We start from the raw sequence: 23,578 nt of genomic DNA on the forward strand, positions 1-23,578 counted from the left end.
TTAATAGTGGGTGATAATCGCACCAAAACGTATTAAAGGGTAAGTGAATTATAACCACGTGAACTTTCCTGTAATCGACCGTAGTAGTGCTGTGCGTCATTTGCTTAACCCTTTAAGGTTACGAGCTGACTGACTGACTGACTGGCAGGTGCGTGATGCGTCAGGCCAGCAAACACGACGTATAGCCATTTTACTTTACTTCAGGACGCATTAATACTACTCTGTAGGTCTATTGGAGACATTCAGAAATATTCCTAGCAAATCTAATAAATGTTGGAGACATACTCGTTGCATAAACGCACTAAATCACACTTCAGCAGTGTTTATTTGAGAGCGCACAAGAAGATCTGCGCTCAGTGTTGCCAGATGATACTGACTGTTTCCAGCCCAAAAGCTGTCGAGATCACAAGCGTTTATACACTGTTCTAAGCTTATGTATGCGAAGAACGGGGGCTATGGCATCTCTTTGGAAGATCAAAACAGGTTTATAAGGGGAGACCGGGGCTGGCGGGCACGCCGTTGCAAAACCGCTCTCATTTTCACTACCCGCCTATGTCACTTTTTACCTGCAAAAATAAATTTAAAACCGCCCAATCTGGCAACACTGTCTGCGCTTGAGCAGCGCGTATTTGAGGGCGCGCAAGAAGCTTTGTGCACAAACAGAGGAAATCTACGCGCAAGCAAAGAGATTCACATGCTGTAGGCTATTACATGAATGCGATCTCGACTCGTAAAGCTGCGGTCACATTAAGCTGCGGTCACACTGGGCTTTTCCTCCCATAGACTTCCATTCATACGCACGCGAATGCGTCAGACCGGAAACGCATGGTCATGCGTTAAGTTTCGCACTTCGCTGCTGTGCAAAGTAGCTTGTTGAACTCTGACCTGCGAAATCGCATCACTTGAGTCGTGAGACCAATCAAGGATCAAAACACGACCTCTCTGGACAGAAATTTTTAACATGGAGCAAATCGCTCACTCGCTAAGAAAAAACTTCTTAACACCACAAAATCTACACACACACACACACACACACACACACACACACACACACACACACACACACACACAAATCCTTTTTTTTATCCTTATAAGGATTCACTAAACATGCAAGCATGTGAATTAAAGGTACTGTGGTACTGTGTGTGTGTGTGTGAGTGTAAAATGAGCCCACAGAGGAGCCGGAGCCTGCTATGAGAAGCTACTGTAGGCTGAATATGTAAAGCACTGAATATACAGTTGAAGTCAGAATTATTAGCCCCCCTGAATTATTAGCCCCCTGTTTATTTTTTTCCCCAATTTCTGTTTAACGGAGAGCAGATTTCTTAAACACATTTCTGAACATATTTTTAATAACTCATCTCTAATAACTGATTTATTTTATCTTTGTCATGATGACAGCACATAATATTAGACTAGATATTTTTTAAGACACTTCTATACAGCTTAAAGTGACATTTAAAGGCTTAACTAGGTTAATTAGGTTAACTACGCAGGTTGGGGTAATTAGGCAAGTTATTGTATAATGATGGTTTGTTCTGTAGACTATCGTAAAAAAATTTGCTTAAAGGGGCTAATAATATTGACCTTAAAATGGGCTTTAAAAAATTAAAACTTTTATTCTAGCCGAAATAAAACAAATAAGACTTTCTCCTGACGAAAAAAACATCAGACCTGCTGTGAAAATTTCCTTGCTCTGTTAAACATCATTTGGGAAATATTTAAATAATACTAATAATACTGACTTCAACTGTATATGATAATTTATATGAAGTTATATCTGTGAAAGGCACTCAGGAGAGTGAGAAACACATTATTAAGTTAATAATAAAGTTAATAAACACTTGAAGTTGCATCTATGAAGTGACATCTCTGGTGTGAAAACGCGGACCTGAGCTAGCAGGGCTGAGAGCCAAGAATAGCAGAACCAGCTAAACATACGCTTGACCTTTAAGTAAAGTAAAAACTCAGCCAAAGATGGTCAGAAGTTAAAACGAGAGCACCTAGAGGTGGGGTGGAGACACCGTATAAAATGTACGCGGAAAACAAACACTTCAGAATTGTTCAGGAGACACTTCAGATTGCTCTAAGGTAGAGATCACCAAACCTGTTCCCGGAGGTCCGGTGTCCTGCAGATTTTAGCTCCAACCCTAATCAAACACACCTGAACAAGCTAATCAAGGTCTTACTAGGTATACTTGAAACACCCAGGCAGGTGTGTTGAGGCAAGTTGGAGCTAAACCCTGCAGGGCACCGGACCTCCAGGAACAAGATTGGTGACCCCTGCTCTAAGGTCTGCTCTGCACTTTCTCGGCTTTATTATGTGTGAATGAAGTCTATTTTCTGCTATCCAAAACCGCCAGTCTATTCGTCGTTGATTACTGAAAAGGTTTTTGGTGAAGATGAGGTTGTTTCTTCATCCAAAATAGATTTGAGGATTGAAATTAAATTGATCTGCTTTGGTTTAGAGGTTTAGTGAAGGCGGGAAGTTTTTGACCCATATGATGAATGGCGTATACAGAATTATAAGACCATGCTGAGGTTAAGACAATAGGAAGCATACATTTTGATTCAATGCTACATTTAATTTAGAGTTTTATGAGTTGATAGGAGCTTTAGTTGACTGTAAAGGATGAAAGGACCCTCAGATAGAGTCAGTCTGTCAGATTGTGTGTCTAGTAGCTGTTTTAGTAAGTCTTTGGCTCACCTCTTCTGCTCCGGTCACAGAGTATGCATGACCTTTGACCAGCTTCTTAAAGGTCACCGCCTCCATGTCAAACTTACTGGTGATCTTGTAAACAAACAAACAAAAAATACAAATCGGATATTTAGTATTAAAATCTATTAACTTCCAAGTTTTATTTTTATCTCCCCTTTTATTTCCATAAATTGATTAAAAATGAATGTTTTGACAACTAAAGATAAAGATAATGGAATTAAATAAAAGTTTATATAAAATAAATAAAGTTTCCCAAAAGTCTATTAAACATGACAAAAGCACAAAATTTAAAACACTAAAACTATTAAGTCATTTATGAGGAAATAAAATAAAGCTGAAAATAAAGTACTATTAGACTTAAATAAAATAGACTTAAACCAAAATAAATTGAAAAACTGCACCTCTAACAGTATTAAAAAAACATCTATATACTTTTATATAAATGCAAACAAATGAAACTGTTAAAAGCACAAAGTTGCATTGAAATCTTAAGTTATAAACATGCTAATTGAAAATGTCTAGAAATACTATACAATACTGGTCTTTGGTGGAGATGTGGCCACAATTAGCAAAAAACAGGTCCATTTAAGTTTCTGTGTCTGTACAAACCTCATGAATGATTAAAATGGTCCTTCCTGATTAGTTGCCTGTTGCTTAACATCTGCCAATGATATTCCAGCACCTCAGTGTTGCATACCACACACATTTACTGCTGCAGTTCACACTGAGCACTGAGGCTTCAAAACATACACAATTCAGATTTTACCGCTAGGATAAGAATCACTCAAAATAAAAATAAATAAATAAATAAATAAATAAAATACAGTGTACTTACACCTTTCCCAAAATCTAAAATAAAATGTTTAATTTCATATTTAAGATGCAAATAAACGACATTTAAGAGTTGTTCGCTTAATGTTAAATATATTTGCATTCACACTGACGACATGATGATTGTTTTGTTTGTTTTTGTGTAGGCTTTTCTTGCATTACCACTTGTAACCAGCAGATGTCCTCAGTGTGCTGCATTTCTAATGCATCTTACCAGTGAGTCCAGCTCGTCAGGTGTGGTGTAACGGATCACAGATCTCACGGTTCAGATCACATAATGGGTTTTTTTAGCCAAAACGAGACAAATAATTTGCAAGAAATTTGCTTTCCATTTATTACAAAAACAGCACTGCAAGACACTTTTGGTTTTAACAATCAGAACTGAGAACCTGTAATTTTATTACAAATAAAATGAAGAAATAATCAGCTGAATAAAAATAAATAGTAAAATATTCAGTCCTGTGAAAAATTCACTGTTACTGCTACTGTTGCTGATAACACTAAATGTAGAAATCTAACATTATCATTGGTACAACCCATATTTATAATTAGTCTCATTTTTAATAAATGATTCAGTGATTCACTCAAAAAGCATCATGTTTCATTGCTGGATGATCATTTTTGAAGAAGTATTTAGTGGCATTTTCTTGAAGGCTGGTTGTCGCCACCTACTGGTTAAATGTAATTTCTGCCTACAACGTTTATTTTTGAGCGTCAAGTTAAATGCAAATGACTGTGATTTTAATCTTTAGCATAATCATCAGTGGTTTTATCTAAACTATGAACTGTTCTTCTGTGTTATTTGACTGTAACTTAATTTTTGCGTTTTAAGATGTGAATGCAGCAATTTATGTTGTGTGGGTGTTAAGTTCCTGATTTTTTAATGATTAAACGTGCAGCTTACACTGAATGCATTGATGGAGGCTAAACAAGCAGTGACCTTTATTGAAACCCATCACTTCCTCAATAACCCATCACAACTTCTTCTGTCATCATTATATTTTACAGGAAAGTCTAAATGCTTTTAATACATGTAACTTAAATGATGCTAGAGGCGACCTCTCTGCGATCATTATAAATTTAGGATTAATTTACTAGTAAAAATGTATTAATCCATGGCTCACGTGTTTCGTGAACCGTAGGTTATGATCCGTTCAAATCACAGATCAACCATTATCTGTTACACCCCTACTCGTCAGTCTGGTCAAACACTAGCTACTAGGGCTGCACGATTCTGGCTAAAATGTGAATCATGATTTTTTATTTTTTTGCTTTAAATCAATATCACAATTTTCTCACGATTCTGTAGATGTAAAATAAAGGTTAATATGATTAGCCTATTATTATTGTTAATTCTCAAACATATTGTAAAACAATAATAATATTAATAATAAATAATAATAATAATAATAAATAATAATAATAAATAATTAATAATAATAATAATAATAATAATAATAAATAATAATAATAATAATAAATAATAATAATAATAAATAATAATAATAATAATAATAAAAAATAATAAATAATAATAATAATAAAAAATAATAATAAATAATAATAATAATAATAATAATAAAAAATAATAATAATAATAATAATAATAAATAATAAATAATAATAATAATAATAATAATAATAAAAATAATAATAAATTAATAATAATTAATAATAATAATTAATAATAATAATAATAATAATAATAAAAATAATAATAATAAATTAATAATAATTAATAATAATAATAATAATAATAATAAATAATAATAATAATAGGCCTACAGTATGTGTAGCTCTACTGTTGGTTAAAATGCAACATTTTGTACAGTCATTATGGTGGTTGAACAGACTTTCAATATGTCCTGTAAGCAAACATTTATTTTCATGCACAACACTGTGTTCGCTATGAAAGAAAGAACATATCAAATGCTTTCACTTTCCAGTGCGGTTGATGGCTGCCTTCTGAGGAAAAAGCACACATGCTAATCATTCTTTCAGCACGGCTCTTAAACGATCGCTCTGTGCAACAAACTGAACGTTATTTACAACTTTATTACTTGTTATTCACAGCATATGCAGGTTCTGTTCACAAAAGTAGTCGTGATTGGTGTGCACGCGTGCATTTTTGTTAGTCAAACAGCTCATGGACCGTTCGCCTCATGTGATTTCGCAGCCGTGAATACATCATTACATTTAGATAGAAATGACATTTCTGGGTGAATTCTACCTTATGAATACAGTCTGTGACACTTTTAATGCCATTTGAAGGTGTCCATGTTGCTGTGAAAACTTGTGCTTCTGCCCTTTACGCTTCCCTCCTGACCTTAAAAATATAATTGGCTGAATCGTAGAAAAGCTGAATTAAGATCGTGTGCGAGGTCGAACTGAGATTGCGATCTATTTTCGATTTAATCGTGCAGGCCTACTAGCTACATTTTCATTCCACTTTTTAAAAGCTTATTTTAGATATGCACAATAAAAAAAAATATCTTAATTTAAAAGCCAAGATGCGTACAAATTTTTAAAATGAAAAAGCAACGAAATTTCTTTCTGATAAAAGAAAATGCACAAACTACAAAGGAAACATTTACCTTTTATAAACTCCAACATGTGCATCAAAAAGTTATGTTTTTTGTTTTGTTTTATTATTAAAACCTGAAACCATTGTAATTTCAGCTTAAATTTATAATTATTTTAATTTTTAAATTAGAACTGATTTAAAATAAAAACACAGATCCTGCTACAGGCACATGCACAGACTCTAGTGTTTTATTTGGTCACACTTTATTTTGATGGTCCATTTGTTGAATTTAAGTTGCATGGCAACGAATTCTCATTAAATTACAATTAGACTGTTAGGTTAGGGTTACTGTAAGTTGACATGTACTTGCAAAGTTTCTTTATGGCCCGTTTCCACTGAGTGGTACGGTTCGGTTTGGTTTGGTACGCTTTTATGGCCATTTCCACTGTCAAAAGGCATACTGAACCGAACCACTTTTTCGGCACCCTTTCGAAAGGGTACCAAACACGAGAAAGGGTACCAAAAGGCGGAGCCACACGCGCAGCTGAACGCTATTGGTTTACAGAGATACGTCATTCACTTGCGCAACAAGCCAGAATGAAAACAAAAAACCTGCCATGTTTAAAATACACAGCGAGAGATTATAGTGGAATTATAATTACATATAATAATGAGCCATGGTCGATCTGGGCTCAAACAAACCTTGTCGTCATCTGGATGAACAGCCACAAAGCCAAGAAGAAGAGCAGATTTACCCTGTGCCCCGTAGTTTTTTACGAGCCAGTCTGAGACGCGAGCGGTTTCGCTTTCTTGTTAGCGCTTGCGCGCGTCTAACATTATATCTGAAATAACAAACTTCTTGAGCTGATGATAATAACCTGCGCTTGATTATTGACGAGCTTTTGAAACCCGATCCTGTCAGACTCTGACAAACGCGAGAGTGAAGCGTGAAGAAACAAAGGAGAAGCCGGAAAAAAGGAGCACATTATTATTCAGCAAACATGAACAAACTGCCATGATTAACTAACTTATTATCTTCACCTTTTGGACTAATATGAACCGGGAATGAGGGAATTACTGTCAAACAGAGGCTACATGTGCTGCTGAAGACTACAGACACAGATGAGAGGTTTTCACTGACTGTAGGCTATATATTGTGTTGTTTTGAACCTAAATACTGACGAAATGTCTGCTATTTGTATTTCTTCTGTAGTTGGTAACATATCGGAGACTGTAAGGGGCTGTATGTGTTTATATATGTTCATTTATTTAGTTATTTAATATAATTACAGACGTTACAGTAGACACTGTCTTTGATCTGCAGTTATAATCAACTCCTGTTCATTGAAAGGTTAGTAATAAACATTTCTACACAAGTATTTATGTGTGTAAAGCATCTGTTTTGTGAGAAGTGCTTCTCATATGATATGTGAGTGACCTGTACAGCTTTATTGTAGACATTTCCTCGAGCGAGAATGACGTCGACTGAAACTTTCTGTCATACACCACACCCACCAAAAGGGTACCCTTGGTAGTGGAAACGCAAGCCTGATAAAGGTGACCTGTACCAAACCGAACCGTACCGTACCAGTCAGTGGAAACGAGCCATTATAGTCAGTTAAATGTCTGTTAAAGGAGCAGTATCAGCAGATGTTAAGCAGACAGTCTACTAATACTCAAATGACCATCAAAATAAAATGTTTCCTTCAATCTTATGCAAAAAGCAAAGTGGTTTATTTACTTTTATTTCAATAGTTAATAATTATTACCTTTTTTAGTAAGACAAATGATTATTAAAGAAACACTTTCAAGCAGTTTCAAGAACTTCATCCAAAATCTAAGCACTTTTTCTTAATAAAAGGTGAAAACAGAAGATTAAAATTCAAGTGTTCAAGCATTCCCAGCCCGCTGTAAATCCCACACTCACATCAATAGAGCAGCCCAGCAGTGAGCCTCTCTCGATGGCGCGGCCGATAATGCTGAAGAGGTCAGCGGGAGCTTTCTTTAACTCGTACATCTCTGTGACTCCACCGGTGAAATCCTCGAAACCCTCACACGTGCTGCCGCCGGACAGAGCCTCGTAACAGCCGTTCAGCCTGTAGACAAAGACCGAGTGCATGAGGTTTGAATGTATGCGAGGTAAAATATTAAGCCCCGTTCACACGAAGCATGATAACTATAAATATGATAAATATATCTGCATCCACACTGACGAATGATAACAATCTGTTTATTTTGATTTTGCGCTTTTCTTTTTGCATTACCCCCTTGTAACCAGCAGATGTCCTCAGTGTGCTGCCTTTCTAGCACATCTGACCAGTGAATCCAGCTCGTGTAATCAAACGATCACAGTCACTACTACATTTAAAACTCTAATGGCAATACAAACTTGTAGGCGCACCCTGACCTGTGGTTGAGTAATTTAATTTCAGAATCAATTTTTGGGTAAACTGAATTATTTAAGGGCCGACGTGGTGGCGCAGTGGTTAGCACTGTCACCTCACAGCAAGAAGGTTGCTGGTTCGAGCCTCGGCTGGGTCAGTTGGCATTTCTGTGTGGAGTTAGCATTTTCTCCTCACATTCGCGTGGTTTCCTCCGGGTGCTCCGGTTTCCCTCAAAAGTCCAAAGACATGTGGTACAAGTGAATTGGGTAGGTGTGTGTGTGTGTGTAAATTGTCCGGTGTGTGTGTGCGTGTGTGTGTGAGAGAGAATGGATGTTTCCCAGTGATGGGTTGCAGCTGGAAGGGCATCCGCTGTGTAAAAACATGCTGAATGAGTTGGCGGTTCATTCCGCTGTGGCGACCCCAGATTTATAAAGGGACTAAGCCAAAAAAAAAAATGAATGAATGAATTATTTAAGGACTGTCATACTTGGCGTAGGCCTTCTCCAGCAGAGCGCTCCAGAACTCTCCACCCTCTGCCGAGTGCACGAATAACAGTTTGCCATCCTTCACCGGCAGCCGGTCGTCGATCACCACGTCCACCCATTCACCGAACTGCCAGAACTGCAGAGCGAGAGACAGATTCATGCACACTCTTAAAGAGACAGTTCACACAGTAATAAAGATTTTACTCTTCATTTACTCTCCCTCAAGGGGTTACAAACCATTATGAGTTTCTTTCTTCTGCTGAACACAAAAGAAGATATTTAGAAGAATGTTGGAAACCTGACATCCATGGTAGCAAAAAATACTTTGGAAGTCAGTGGTGACGGGTTTCAAACCTTCTTCAATAACTTTTTGTGTGTTCAGCAGAAGAAAGAAACTTGTAAAGCTTTGAAAAATACACATTTTTGGGATGATCTCTTTAATCCAAGACACTACAGTACACTGGTACAACCCTTCCTACTCCCCAAGAACTGTACTTATCCAGAGCGAGCAGGAGGGCTGCCAAAATCACTCTGGACCCCTCACACCCAGCACACTGCCTCTTTGAACTGTTACCTTCTGGTCGACGCTACAAAGCACTGCGCACCAGAACAGCCCGACACAGAAACAGTTTCTTCCCTCAGGCAATCCATCTCATGAACACTTGATGATAATAATTGTGGAACCAACATCACTACTTGCTGTACACCTTTATACACATATACACTTATTTAACAACACACTTTACATGCCAATTTGCACATAACAGCTGCACATATAACATTGTATATAGTAATAAACACGTACATACACTTGTCAATCTGTATATTTGCACTCACTACTTACTTCTATTTTTTTAAATATATTTACTATCTGTTTTTGTCCTGTCTCTGTTATCCTGTTGCACTGTAGAAGCTCTGTCACCAAAACAAATTCCTCATATGTGTGAACATACCTGGCAATAAAGCTCTTTCTGACTCTGATACAGGCAAAAAACACATCATTCACAGGTTAATTTAGGGTTTTTGGGGTTATTTTGCATTTCATAATATCCAGAATACACTTCTGTGTTTCACGTTATCTAGCTGCGTCTGTAGATTTCAATCGCAATGCATATTGTTAACACCTTTACAGGGCACTCACTTAAATACTTATCCAGCTCACCTTTATTTGTATAGCGCTTATACAATGTAGATTGTGTCAAAGCAGCTTCACATAAAAGGTCATAGTAAATAGGAACAGTGTAGTTCAGTTTGTAGTGTTTAAGTTCAGTTTACTTATTAAAAGATCTTTGAGCTGTCGTGATTTTTCTATATTTTTTTCTATTATTTTCTAATTTCCTTTCTATAAATTCTGTTGAATGCATACGTTTTTATGAAACCTTTATTTATGAAACCTTTTCAAACTAAATAAATAAATTTTACTTCTATAAATGATCACTTTCAGATAGAAAATAAATAAATAAAGATCAATGTTTCATGCTGAAGTGATCTATCGGTCAGCCAACACGTTTATCAACAAATTTTGTCAAAAAAACAGGGTTGCCAAGTCTACAGTTTTCACGCAGAACTGAACTACTTTTAACAACTTGACATTTTTTTTCTTCTGCAGGTTGAAAGTTTGTCATATTGCATAAATTACACAAACAAAATACTGGAGATGTGCAGTTTCTGTTTCCATAGTAAGAATTGACAAAGCTCTATCTTACGTATTTGTAATCTGCAACCGTTTCGGTTTCCAAGCTAACAGAATGACAGAACTCTTCAGGATTGTTGCTAAATAACAGCTAATGTGTTAGCAATGTGTGACTGTAACGGTTTTCACGGTAACAAATTAGCAAAACTCTGCATGACTGTTGCAAAATGTAGCTAATGTGTTTGTAATGTGCGACTGCTTCGGTTTCCATGATATAAATATAATATAACTACTGTAGTCTGTGAGCTACAGAAAGAAGTCCATTCATTAAAATTTAATTAGGAATATATTGAATGTTTATTTTAGACTTTTAAAATGCCATTATTTTAAAATTTAATCTCACAAGTTTGGGGTTCGTTTTCGTTGTAGTGGTTGTAGCGTTTGCTCGCATATATTAGATTTTTAATTCAAATGCAAATGGCAGTCATATGATTTTATTCATGAAAATACATTTTTGTTTAATTAAAATATTTTAAAAATATACATTGCTTGTCAAAAAAAAGAAACGTGTATAATGCAAACAGTGATGTAAGACACATTTAACAAATCGGAGTGGCTTATTTTGACACTTGCCTGGTATTAATTGGGATGATTTTGTTGTGAAAACCTGGCAACCTGGCATCAACTTTTGAGGCATTCATTTGTATTAGTGTTTGTCCAGCAGGTGGAGCCCAAACACACACACACACACACACAGCTGCATCTAATCAGTTAATAATCTGATTAATAGATTACAATGATTACATCTCATTAGCCCAGAGATAATATTCTACAATACCCAATAATTCACTTTGATGACGCTTCGTGTGTGCGTGTGTGTGTGTGTGTGTGTGTGTGTGTTTTTTCAGGAATAACATGAATTGCACAGATAATATTGAAATAGCTGGCTCCACATATAATGCAGATCATTTGCTGTTTGTTTTGTTGCATTTACTGCTAAAAAGCCTCCGCTGTTTTCCAGGAAGTAATAAAGAAATTAGATGGAAACACTTGGATGATTACATTCATTCATTAATTTTCTTTTCGGCTTAGTCCCTTTATTAATCCGGGGTCGCCACAGCGGAATCAACCGCCAACTTATCCAGCCTTTGTTTTATGCAGCGGATGCCCTTCCAGCTGCAACCCGTCACTGGGAAGCACATACACACTTATTCACACACATACACTATAGCCTACCCAATTCACCTGTACCGCATGTCTTTGGACTGTGGGGGAAATCGGAGCACCCGGAGGAAACCCACGCGAACGCAGGGAGAACATGCAAACTCCACACAGAAACGCCAACTGACCCAGCCGAGGCTCAAACCAGCGACCTTCTTGCTGTGAGGCGACAGCACTACCTATTGCACCACTGCGTCGCCTGCATGATTACATTATAACATAATTATGACTTCCGAAGCTTCAATAAGGCCATTTTCTTTTAGATTTAATTAAATGTTTGTAGTTATTTGTGAAATGTAGAGGCATCATGCGAGTGAAAATGTTGAAGGCTGTCCTCCAGCAGTCATGCACTGTGAGAATGGCAGCTTGACTCTTTAGGGAACTCATTAATTATTCATGAATAGGCATTTATTGGTGCAGCAGGAAACGCAGCACTTGTGGGTGTCTATTCAAATGATCTGTCATTAATACTGACACTTACGATTATAGAAAGAACTTGTGTTTGTTAGTTAGATTTGTTGAATTGGAGTTTGTGAAAGTATTTAGTGCTTTAGTTCTTGCTTTGTTGACATTAAAAGTCTGACCTAAGTGACTACTCTGACTACCACTCTGTTTTGCCCCTTTTGGATTTGTTTGCTGATTGTAAATTAGGGGTGGGCGGTACACCGGTGTCATAGTCATCACCGGTGTGACATTGCGACACGACATGGATTTTCTAATACCGTCAATACCGTAATAAATCAATTATGCACCTTGAACGGCTGCATTTACATCAATAATAGCTAATTCTAAATAATAAGGCATTCAATTTTCTTCAAACGTTCAGTTGTGGTCTGAATACATGTCCTTATACTACAGGGCTCGAAATTGCAACCATTTTGGTCGCATGAGCGCCCGAAATGGAATCTATGCGCCCTCATAATATATTTGGGAGCATTTGTGTGTCTGAATATAATGGTTGTAGAGCAATCTGATTTGATTTTCTCTAAAAACTTGCTGAATCGCTCTACCCTGCTGCTGTATTGGTTCATATTAGCTGTCAGTCACTCAACGCTTCCCGCTGTCAGATAACAGGGAGCTTTTGTTACTGCAGGAAATGCAAACGGCTGAAGAGTGAAAAGTGCACAGGTTTGCAAACCTCACCTAAAGTTATAATAATAATAATAATGGCGCAGATGACAGCGATCATGACATGAGGTAAATGTTGATCCGCCAGCTGAGATCAATCGAGTGTTTTCGGAGAAGGTGCCTGAATCTCGATGCGTTGCATTCACCGCGTGTTCAGCGCAAATGTCCGCTAAATATAAAGTCTAATACTGTACACATCATCGCCAAAGAAACTCACCTTTACTAAGTTTACACTGAAACTACGGCTCATAACAAAGAGCGGAATTGCGCCGGTGGTCATCATGAGAATCCTGCTCTGTCTGCTTATAAATTGGTGCGGCTGACTCGCCTGCTTTATTCCACCAACACAGAGAAATGAAGATCAGCTCATAACGAGACTGAGCATTTACAATGACCCAAACCAAAACTTTTAAAGAGTGATAAAAGTGAGACTTTCTTTTGTCCGTTCTTCCTTGAGATGTATATAATTTTGTTATTTAAAGTAATACTGTGATATTATACCGTCACCGTTCAAAAGATGAAAAATATTGTGATATTAATTTTAGGTCATATCGCCCACCCCTATTGTAAATATTTGTACATGCTAAGTAGGGAGCTTGACGCCATTTTCTTTTGTACTTTTTTTAATTGATTGTTTTTTGGACGAGGGAGTAAGGTAAGAAAGTGTATTTCATTTTCTTTCTTTTTGCTGAAAATAGGGAATTTAGAGGGGATTTAAATTAGTATTGTTTTGTTTATTGTTTTGGCCTGGACAGCTCCTGAAGTTGAGAAAAAAAAAAAAGACAAATTTAGTTTGAGAAAATCATTGTGAAAATAAAATCTTTATATATTTTCTTAAGCAGCATTGTGTGTGTAGTCTTCCCTTTTATGTTGCGTCCTTACCACTAGACGGGGCGTAAAACACACACACACACACGCACACACACACACACACACACTCACTCACTCACTCACTCACTCACTCACTCTTACTTTAAATGCGCACTTGTGTAAACAGCCATTCAAGTAAGTTACGATAGATTTAAGAAATTCGTCAAAAATGCTGCATGTATAATCTAGTTTAGTTTCAGAAGGTGTGATTACTAAAAATCTAAAACTGATTTATAGATTATTATTCGTTAATAGTAAGCATGTAGGTTATATTATGTAAGCAGAGTTATTTAGAGCCACTTTTTGTTTAATAAAAACACTGTTTATATTAATTTTGACTACACATAACCAACATTGGGTGTTACGGTGGCTCAAAGGTTAGCACTGTCACCTCACAGTAAGAAGGTCGCTGGTTTGAGCCTCGTCTCTGTGTGGAGTTTGCATGTTGTTCCCGTGTTGGCGTGGGTTTCCCTCACAGTCCAAACACATGCGCTATAGGGGAATTGGATTAAATTGGCTTTAGTGTATGAGTGTGTGTGTGTGTGTGTGTGTGTGTGTGTGTGTTAAAGCAAGTGTGTATGGGTGCAAGTTTGGTGGAAGTGTATCCGCTGTGTATAACATATGCTGAATAAGTTGACGGTTCATTCTGCGGTGGCGACCCCTGATTAATAAAGGGACTAAGCCGAAGGAAAATGAATGAATGACCAACATTTTAACTTGAGAAGAGTTAAGAAATCATCATGTTGAGGAATCTCCCTCATTTTCAGTCTAAACATTTATTCAGTTGTCATTTTCTAAAACAAACTATATACAGTATGTATGTATGTATGTATGTATGTATGTATGTATGTATGTATGTATGTATATATGTATATGTGTATGTATATGTGTGTATATATATATATATATATATATATATATATATATATATATATATATATATATATATATATATATATATATATATATATATATATATATATATATATATATATATATATATATGTATATATATATATGTATATATATATAAGGGCTGTCAAAATTAGCGCGTTAACGCATGCGATTATTTTGAAATATTTAACACGTTAAAAAAAGTGAACGCAGTTGCAGTTTTTATTTATTTCCTGTTGTGGCCGACGTGTGTTCAACGTGCAAAGAAATATTGATAAGACCAAGGACGCGCTTTTAGAAGGAAAGTTTCAGTATAAAACAATTAATGTAGCATCACCAGGCTATCCAGCGTTTCCTCCAGAGTTTCATGCGATTTCGGGAGTTTCATTTTTAATCTTAAGACTTTAACTGCAGTTCACTTTTATTCAGCAACATTTGTTCATGCCTCGTGACAATTATTGGATGAAAATATTAAGTAAGGACTGTTTTAATGAAATATAATACCGCATGGCGAACGGAAAGAAAAACCTCCGCATTTCGGGACTCAGTGGTCCTTTAAAGCAATCAAAAATTGCTGCTTACATGGTAGACTCTTAATCAAAGTATTACTGACTGTGCCAAAGGAAGTCTCTTTAAGGCATTCGATATGTATTCTATAGACTTTGCAGTGTCTGTATCCCTCAAAGCTGTTTAGCATTAAATGTTTAGAGATGGTGTGACCAAAGTCCCTGTAAGAAGTCTTTAGTTTTGATATGTGCCTTTGATGTACCTCTTGGCCACAATTGTCCCCCAATAATGTCAATAGACTGGACTGTCTTAGCAACTGGCTAAATGTTAAGGAGGACTAAGCAGAACTGTTTCTACTTTATAATTAATGTTCTCAACTCTCAGCAATACAACTTTACAATGAGTACAATAGTTTGTATTCAATACTTTATTATTATTATTTATAATATTTTTTTTTCCATATTTGCAATGCCTGTATTTAGGACTTTTTTTTTGTAGTCCACTTAGAATCCAACATGGAAATCATTTTTGTTTGTTATTGCCATTTTATTGTTTTGAAATTCAAATTACACTTACATGCCTGTTTTATTTCTGTAATAATAAATATGGCTTTTTTATGATTAATCACCAAAAAAATGTTTTTTAATATTTTTTTTAATTAATTGACAACTCCAATATATATATATAGATTAGACTTCCCCTTTAACTGTATACCAAATTTGTTTAACTCTCATCCTAATTTGTTGCAATTGGTGCATTTTTGTTTATATTTTGCGCCATTCCCCGCCCCCTGATATATATATATATATATATATATATATATATATATATAGATATATATATATATATATAGATATATATATATATATATATATATATAGATATATAGATATATAGATATATATATATATATATATATATATATATATAGATATATAGATATATAGATATATATATAGATAGATAGATCGATCTATATCTATATATAGTGTTTAACACCGTGAAAGTGTGTGTGTGTGTCTTTATAACTGAGTGAGAGAGTTGTGTGTGTGTGTGTGTATAGGAGTGACAGATGCAATAGTGAACACATTTAAATCCTAAAACAGCTCAGTGTTTTTGTTCACCTGCTCATCCATGCACGATGCACAAGTGCGACCGTGCATGCGTGTATTTTTGGAGCGTTTGTGCGCGTGCAAGTGTGAGAGTATTTGATGATGATGATATATTTAGCAGTTCAGGGTCTAACTGAACTTTCGTAAGACTGACTGCGTTGCATTTACTTTATTATCCAGAAAGTCTCCTGCAAATAATAAATACACAAAAAAGAGTGGATGGACGGACGGACAGACAGACAGACAGACAGATAAAGACACGTAAAGTGTGTATATATACGTTTATATGTATATACGTATAGACAAGTCTGCTGTTTAATAGTTTTTTTCTGGATATGAGTGTGTCCAGCTTTCATCAGTAGACAACAATGTCTATCTGACAGTGAATTACAGTGAATTATACTAAAATGTCCTTCAGTGCAATAATAATTTATATACACTCAGCTTTTAGCCATCCGTTAGCAAGTTTTCCTAAAAGAAAAGAAAATTAATGAGTTAATAAACTTGTTTTAGTAAATTAATAAGCAAGTTAATTGCTAAATAAGCAAGTTAATTATAAAAAATAAACAGTTTTAATTTTAATTGAATTGCTTTTAAATGGTTTACTGTTTAGTTTAATAAGACTTAAGCAAGTTAATCGTTAATATAAAAATATATATTAATTACTAAACTTGTTTTCATAAAAGATGAAATAACTTAAGACTAAAGAAGCACGTCTTAATTAGAAAACAAAGCTAATTAATTACTAAATCTGTTTTGTAACTGTTTTAACATAATATTTCTTAATACATTTTAATAAATCCAGGTCAGATTAGGTATGTTCTTTAATTTATATGTAAATATACCCGTTTTATTCTAGTTTTTCTCCGTTAATTAGCTGATCCTTTTTTAATTAAAAAAAGACTCCATAAGACTAGTAAGACCTAGGTCCAATCCCAATTCTATTTTTGTACCCCTTTCCCTTGGCCCTTGAAACAGAATGTAAAGGGGAAGGGCTTCAAAATTTACCCCTAAATAATGGGACAGCACTACAGCACCTGCACATGTCATCATATATATCATGGCAATCTCTTGCTTCATATGAGATCAGACGATGGCGACTGCTGTAGTTACTCCAGTTGTGTTATTTTTCGGTATTTATCTTCAGGAAATCCCTGAAGGCATATATCATGGCCATAATCATCTATGTAAACACAAAAAACAGCATTAACATTATAGCAGACACTGTAAAAAGCTCATGCTCAGCCACTAGACTTTTCTGACAGGGGATTCCAGTGTCATTTAGTGATAATGTTGTGGGACTGCTATACAGGAGTTATTATTAGGGATTATAGAAAGCAAAATGTAGCTGTTTTTATTGTAGTATTGTACCGAGCGCTTTTAGGAATATATTAAAACATGTGCTTGTTTGGTGTAAGAATTCATAATAATGACTTTAATAATAATAATTTGTGGATCTCCTTACTTCCGTGTGCAGCCATGCTGCCGTTGTAGATGGTGCATTCTGGAATATTTTCTCACCCCTTGGTTTCGAGTGTGGTCCTGAAAAATCTCCCTTTGAAGGGGTATCTAGCCCTTCCCCTTAGCCCAGTGGTGGGCAAACTTGATCCTGGAGGGCCGGTGTCCTGCATAGTTTAGCTCCAACACTAATCAAAAACACCTGAACATGTTAATCAGTGTCTTCATGATCACCAGAAATCTATAAGCAGGTGTGTTTGATTATAGTTAGAGCTGTACTGTGCAGGACACCGGCCCTCAAGGACAGAGTTTGCCCGCCCCTGCCTTAGCCCTATGCCTTCAAGCTAAAGATAATTAGGTAAGGGCTAACGGGTAGAATTGGAATTGGGCCTTAATAAAACTAAAGAAAACGTAAGACAAAAAAAGATTTGAGAATTTGAGAAAAAAAATAAATAAATAAAATAAATAAATAAATAAATAAATAAAAAATAATAAAAAAATCACTTTAAAAAATTTAATAAAATAAAAGATAACTTTAAAAAAATTAAATAAAAAAATCACTTTAAAAAATTTAATAAAATAAAAAATTACTTAAAAAAATAAATGAAATAAAAAAAAAATCACTTTAAAAAATTTTATAAAATAAAAAATTACTTTAAAAAAATAAAATAAAAAAATCACTTTAAAAAAATTTATAATAATAATAATAATAATAATAAGTAAAATAAAAAAAAATCACTTAAAAAATTTCAAAAAAAAGAAAAAAAAAAAAAAGAAAAAAGTCTTAATTAATTCATTTAGGTCAGGTTAGGTATGCTCTATAATTTGTATATAAATATACCCTTTTTTACTCGTTTTGCTCTGAAACAAAGACAGGGCCTTAAAGGACTAATAAGAATAAGAATTAGTTTTATTTAGGTTTATTATGATAAAGTTATAATTTAAACATATTTAAAGTGCATTAATTACTAAACTTGTTTTGCAACTGTTTGACACGATAACTTACTACTTAATACATTTGAATCATTCTAGGTAAGTTCTATAACTGTGTGTGTGTGTATATATATATATATAAATATAGAAAGTATAAGCCATATGTGGACATCTCTTAAATGCAGATGCTTGTGAAAATGAAAAATAGACTCTTACTTGCACTTAATGTTTTTGATGTCTGAGAACTTTCATGAGTATGATCATCATGCCAAACTATTTCTCAAACATGAAGGATTTAGTGTTGCATTATCACTCGCTGTCTGGACAAATGGTGAAAGAGCTCTTGTCGTGTTTGCTGTGCCCCCATTACCCATAATGCCACTGAGGTTATTTGAACGGTGTAGTGAACAAACCTTCCCTCGACACACACATTAACACACACATCAAGCGTAATCACTCACACTGAAACACACTTACTGTGAGTGCATTAATCTACAATGAGAACATTTCAAGCTTTATCAGCTTTACACAGAAGACTAAACTATTAGCCCTCCTGTGAAATGAATTCAATTATTTAACAAAATAATATGCTAAAAAATAATATCTTAAGTAGGCTACTAATATTAGCAGTTTTAACTTCTTTTTTAATTCCAAAAATAAGACTTAATGACACTAATAAAACTTAAGAAATAAGACTTAATACTCAATAAGACTTGAGACTTAAGAATAATACAACTTTATGAGACAGACTTCACGTTATAAGACTAATAAGACTTAAGCCTAATAAGACTTAAGACAAATAAGACATTAGACTTAAAAATAATACAACTAATACGACTTAATAATACTAATAAGACTTAAAACATTATAAGACTAATAAAACTTAAGACTAATCAGACTTGAGACTAATAAAACTAGTTTGACCGATTCTCAATTTCGATGTTTTTTTTATTTTTTATTTTATTTTTTTTTTATTGTATTGTCCTTCATACATGTTTTGAGCTTATCGACTTGATCAGGGAATATGTCTTGACAATCCACACGGACGTGCCTTAGTAAAGCATAACGTCATGTATCATTTTAATTGTTGCACATTAGTCTGAATGTAAATCCCCTCGTCAGGCAGCACTGGAGCAGCGTGAGAGAGTGGACCAAAGCGCGTCAAACGAAAGGTATTAACAAAAGAAAAATACACAACTGAAGACATTATTTAAATGCCTGTATTTGTTGTTTTTGCACCAGCTCTGCAATGCACATCCACAACTTCATGCATTGGGTTAACTTAGGCTGTCTAGTCTCCGTGTTCAGTCCGTTTCTACCATGAAACCCAGACAGGCAGTCAGGCAGCGTAATACAGAGAGTGGACCAAAGCGCATTGGTGCAATTATAATGCATCTAATATTTTTCTAACAAAATAAATAAATTAAATTAAATTTAATCGCGATACCTCGGTTTAATAAAAAAATTAAATAATCTTAAAACGTCATTTCTAATTAATTGAGGGGGGAAAAAAAAACAAATTATCGCCCAGCCCTAAATAAGACTATTTTTACTTAAGACTAATAAGACTTAAAACTTTATAAGACTAATAAAACTTAAGACTTAATAAGACTATTAGGACTTAATACTCAAGACTAACTTGAGATGTAAGATTTAATAGTCATTAAGGAGGTCGCACACCAGATGTGATGCGAACATTTTTTTATTTAAAACATAGATTTCTAACAGGGTACGCACACCGGCGTATTATTAAGACTAATCAAACTAATAAGACTTAAGACTAATAAGACTTAAGACTTAATAAGACTTAATGCTTGATAAGACTTAAGACTATTAAGACCTTAGAATAATAAAACTTAAGACATAATAAAACTTAATATGTAAGACTTAATACTCATTAGATGTAAGACTTAATACCCAATAAGACTAATAATACTTAAGACTTAATACTAAAGACTTTTTTTATCTCTACGTTTTATTATTCTATGGTCTAAATAGTCTTAAGACGTAATAAAACTTAAGATGTCAGTCTTAATACTCTTTAGACTTAAGACTTAACTCAATAAGACTAATGAGACTTAAGACAATAAGGCTAATAAAACTAATACAACGTAAGACTGATAAGACATAAGACATGAGAAATAAGACGACTTAAGACGTAATTCAATAAAACTTAAGACTAATAAGAATTTAGATTTAATAAGACTAATAAAACTAATATGACTTAAGAATTAAGCCACAAGAAATAAGACTATTAAAACGTATTGGTCTTATTAAGTCTTAGGAAATAAGACAAAAGACTTGATACTCTATAAGATTTAATACTTTAATAAGATTAATAAAACTCAAGACATAAGACATTATAAGACTTAAGACTGAATACTTTACCCAAAAGAAAAATATAATAGGAAATACTTTAAAAACTCACAATTGAATAATACATTCAAACTAATAAATAATTTAATAATAAATGTCTTTAATAATAAATAACAGGGCAAATAATAATTTTGACTGTGCACTGTACATGCGGTGTTTCTAAGCAGCGCTTCATTATTTACTCACACACACACCATTGCCCTTGGCAGTGTGTTTACAGAGCAAAGTTCACAGAGGGTTTACAGCTATAATGGCAGACAGGATTGCTGTTGTTGTCTCTTTTTTTTGACGTACCTGGAAGTGGAATATTCCTGCATATCTGCTGTCAAAGTCCTGTCCGTGCGGCACCACACGGTGCAGCAGATTATCATTCAGAGTCAGAGACGCGATAGCAGCTAGCAGCCAACAATCACCTGAGCAAAACATACACACATATATTACACAGGAGACAAAAGATGACGTGAGGGAAAGTAGTTATTATGCAGTGTCCAGCATTAATAAGTCATAAGTGTACATATTTGGGAATTTTTTATAGATCATCTGAAATTGAATAAATCTTTCCATTGATATGTGGGAGGTTAGGATAATGTTTGGATGAGAAACAACTATTTGGAATCTGACACCATTTACCAACTACACACTACAAACTTTATAAGACTAAAAAGAATATAAGCTGTATAAAGACTCAAGACTCTATAAGACTTAAGACTATATAAGACTAAATGTGACTAAATACCACTAGAGACTTAGTCTTATACAGGCTTAAATAGTCTTATTTAGTCTTTTAAAATATTAAGGACTCCATAAGACTCAATAAGAGTTGAATAAATACAACTTAAGACTTAATATTTCATCAGAATAAATTAGACTAAATGAAACCTAATACTTTATAACAGTAAAAAAGATTATATGAGACTAAATAAGACTTTATAAATGACACTTAAGACTTACAATCCTGAACGATTGTAGCATGAACATGGCTCCCATGTCACACTGTAATCTCAGCTGTCATAATGTCAGACTGAACAACAATGAGAGGTGCCAAAGATGGAAGAAAACTCCATCAAAATGATGAGTTTGACATCATCCAGCCGTGACACTTTCACTTTCACATATATGGCGCTCCGATTGGTTCTTGGATTGATACTCATCGCTGCTGTTGTCACACTGCAGGAAAGAGTCGGAAATCTTCTGACACTGCCAGAACTTCATCGGAGGACATATCTGATCCCAACGAGCACTAAGCGGCTGTCAGTGAACATGTCAAACTAACGATCAAAGATCACCGTTTTTAGCCTACGATTTCAGGAATAGTTTAGGACTGCCCGGATTTATCGCAGATGACAAAATCGTGGCTGAAATCTCACAGTGTGAGCAGGGCTTAAGACTGTATGACTGTAAAGACTACTTAAGACTTAATACTTTATAACACTGATTGGAGCAGGGCTTAATACAATATGAGACTAAAGACTATATGAGACTAAAGACTCCATAAGACTGCTCTATTCAATGTTATAAAGTATGGGGTCTTAAGTCTTATGGAGTCTTTAGTCTCCTATAGTCTTAAGTCCTGCTCTTTTCAGTGTTATAAAGTATTGAGTCTTAAGTCTTATGGAGTCTTTAGTCTCATATAGTCTTAAGTCCTGCTCTATTCAGTGTTAAAAAGTATTGAGTCTTAAGACTATATGAGACTAAAGACTCCATAAGACTTAAGACTTAATACTTTATAACACTGATTGGAGCAGGGCTTAATACAATATAAGACTAAAGACTCCATAATACTTAAGACTTAAGACTCAATACTTTATAACACTGAATAGAGCATGACTTAAGACTATAGGAGACTAAAGACTTCATAAGCCTTAAGACTTAATACTTTAACACTGAATAAGGCTTAAATGAGACTAATAAGACTTGAAACTTAAGTCTTAATTAGTCTTATAAAATCTGTAGTCTTATAATGTATTAAGAATAAATGAGATTTAATAAGACTTAAGGCTAAATCAGACTTAACAAGACTTAATGCTTTATAAAAATAAATGAGACTTAAGACTAATTAAGACTTTATGAGACTTAAGATTAAATGAGACACAAATATACTAAACATGACACTACAATAAACAAAAACTCAAATTAAATAAATAAATTCCTGCCCCATAGATAACCAACATATAATTTTGATTATAGAACCACATAAAAAACTGTAATTGGATACATAAATATTGTTGTATTGTGTGTAGTTATGACCGTGTGTGAGGGTGTAAAATACCAAATTAAATATTGAGAATATTTAGTTCTCAACAATGCATATTACTAACCAAAAATTAAGTTTACGACAGGAAATGTACTACATTTCTTAGTCGATCTTTATTTCTAATGGGGTTTTTTCCCTCAGCATAAGGTGAAAAAAAACAACCTTTGACCCAAAATATAACCATGTACAAAAACAAGACAAACTATATTTTAATTTGTAGTAATTACTATTAGTAATTTGCTAGATTTT

At 34.4% G+C, this 23,578-nt stretch overlaps 1 protein-coding gene across 3 annotated transcripts in view; it reads right to left on the reverse strand.

Annotated features, from left to right (window-relative positions):
* Window positions 1-23,578, reverse strand: part of capn1 (calpain 1) — a 61,185-nt gene that overhangs the window by 19,248 nt on the left and 18,359 nt on the right. For all 3 annotated transcript variants that reach the window (XM_056460955.1, XM_056460956.1, XM_056460954.1), the window contains exons 4-7: window positions 21,370-21,488; window positions 8,946-9,079; window positions 8,002-8,170; window positions 2,708-2,791 (exon numbers count right to left, since the gene is read on the reverse strand). In XM_056460955.1, coding sequence (XP_056316930.1) covers window positions 2,708-2,791; window positions 8,002-8,170; window positions 8,946-9,079; window positions 21,370-21,488 — 506 coding nt within the window. The remainder of the gene's footprint in view (window positions 1-2,707; window positions 2,792-8,001; window positions 8,171-8,945; window positions 9,080-21,369; window positions 21,489-23,578) is intronic.

The sequence above is a fragment of the Danio aesculapii genome, chromosome 7, assembly GCF_903798145.1.
Source record: "Danio aesculapii chromosome 7, fDanAes4.1, whole genome shotgun sequence".
Lineage (NCBI taxonomy): Eukaryota > Metazoa > Chordata > Actinopteri > Cypriniformes > Danionidae > Danio > Danio aesculapii.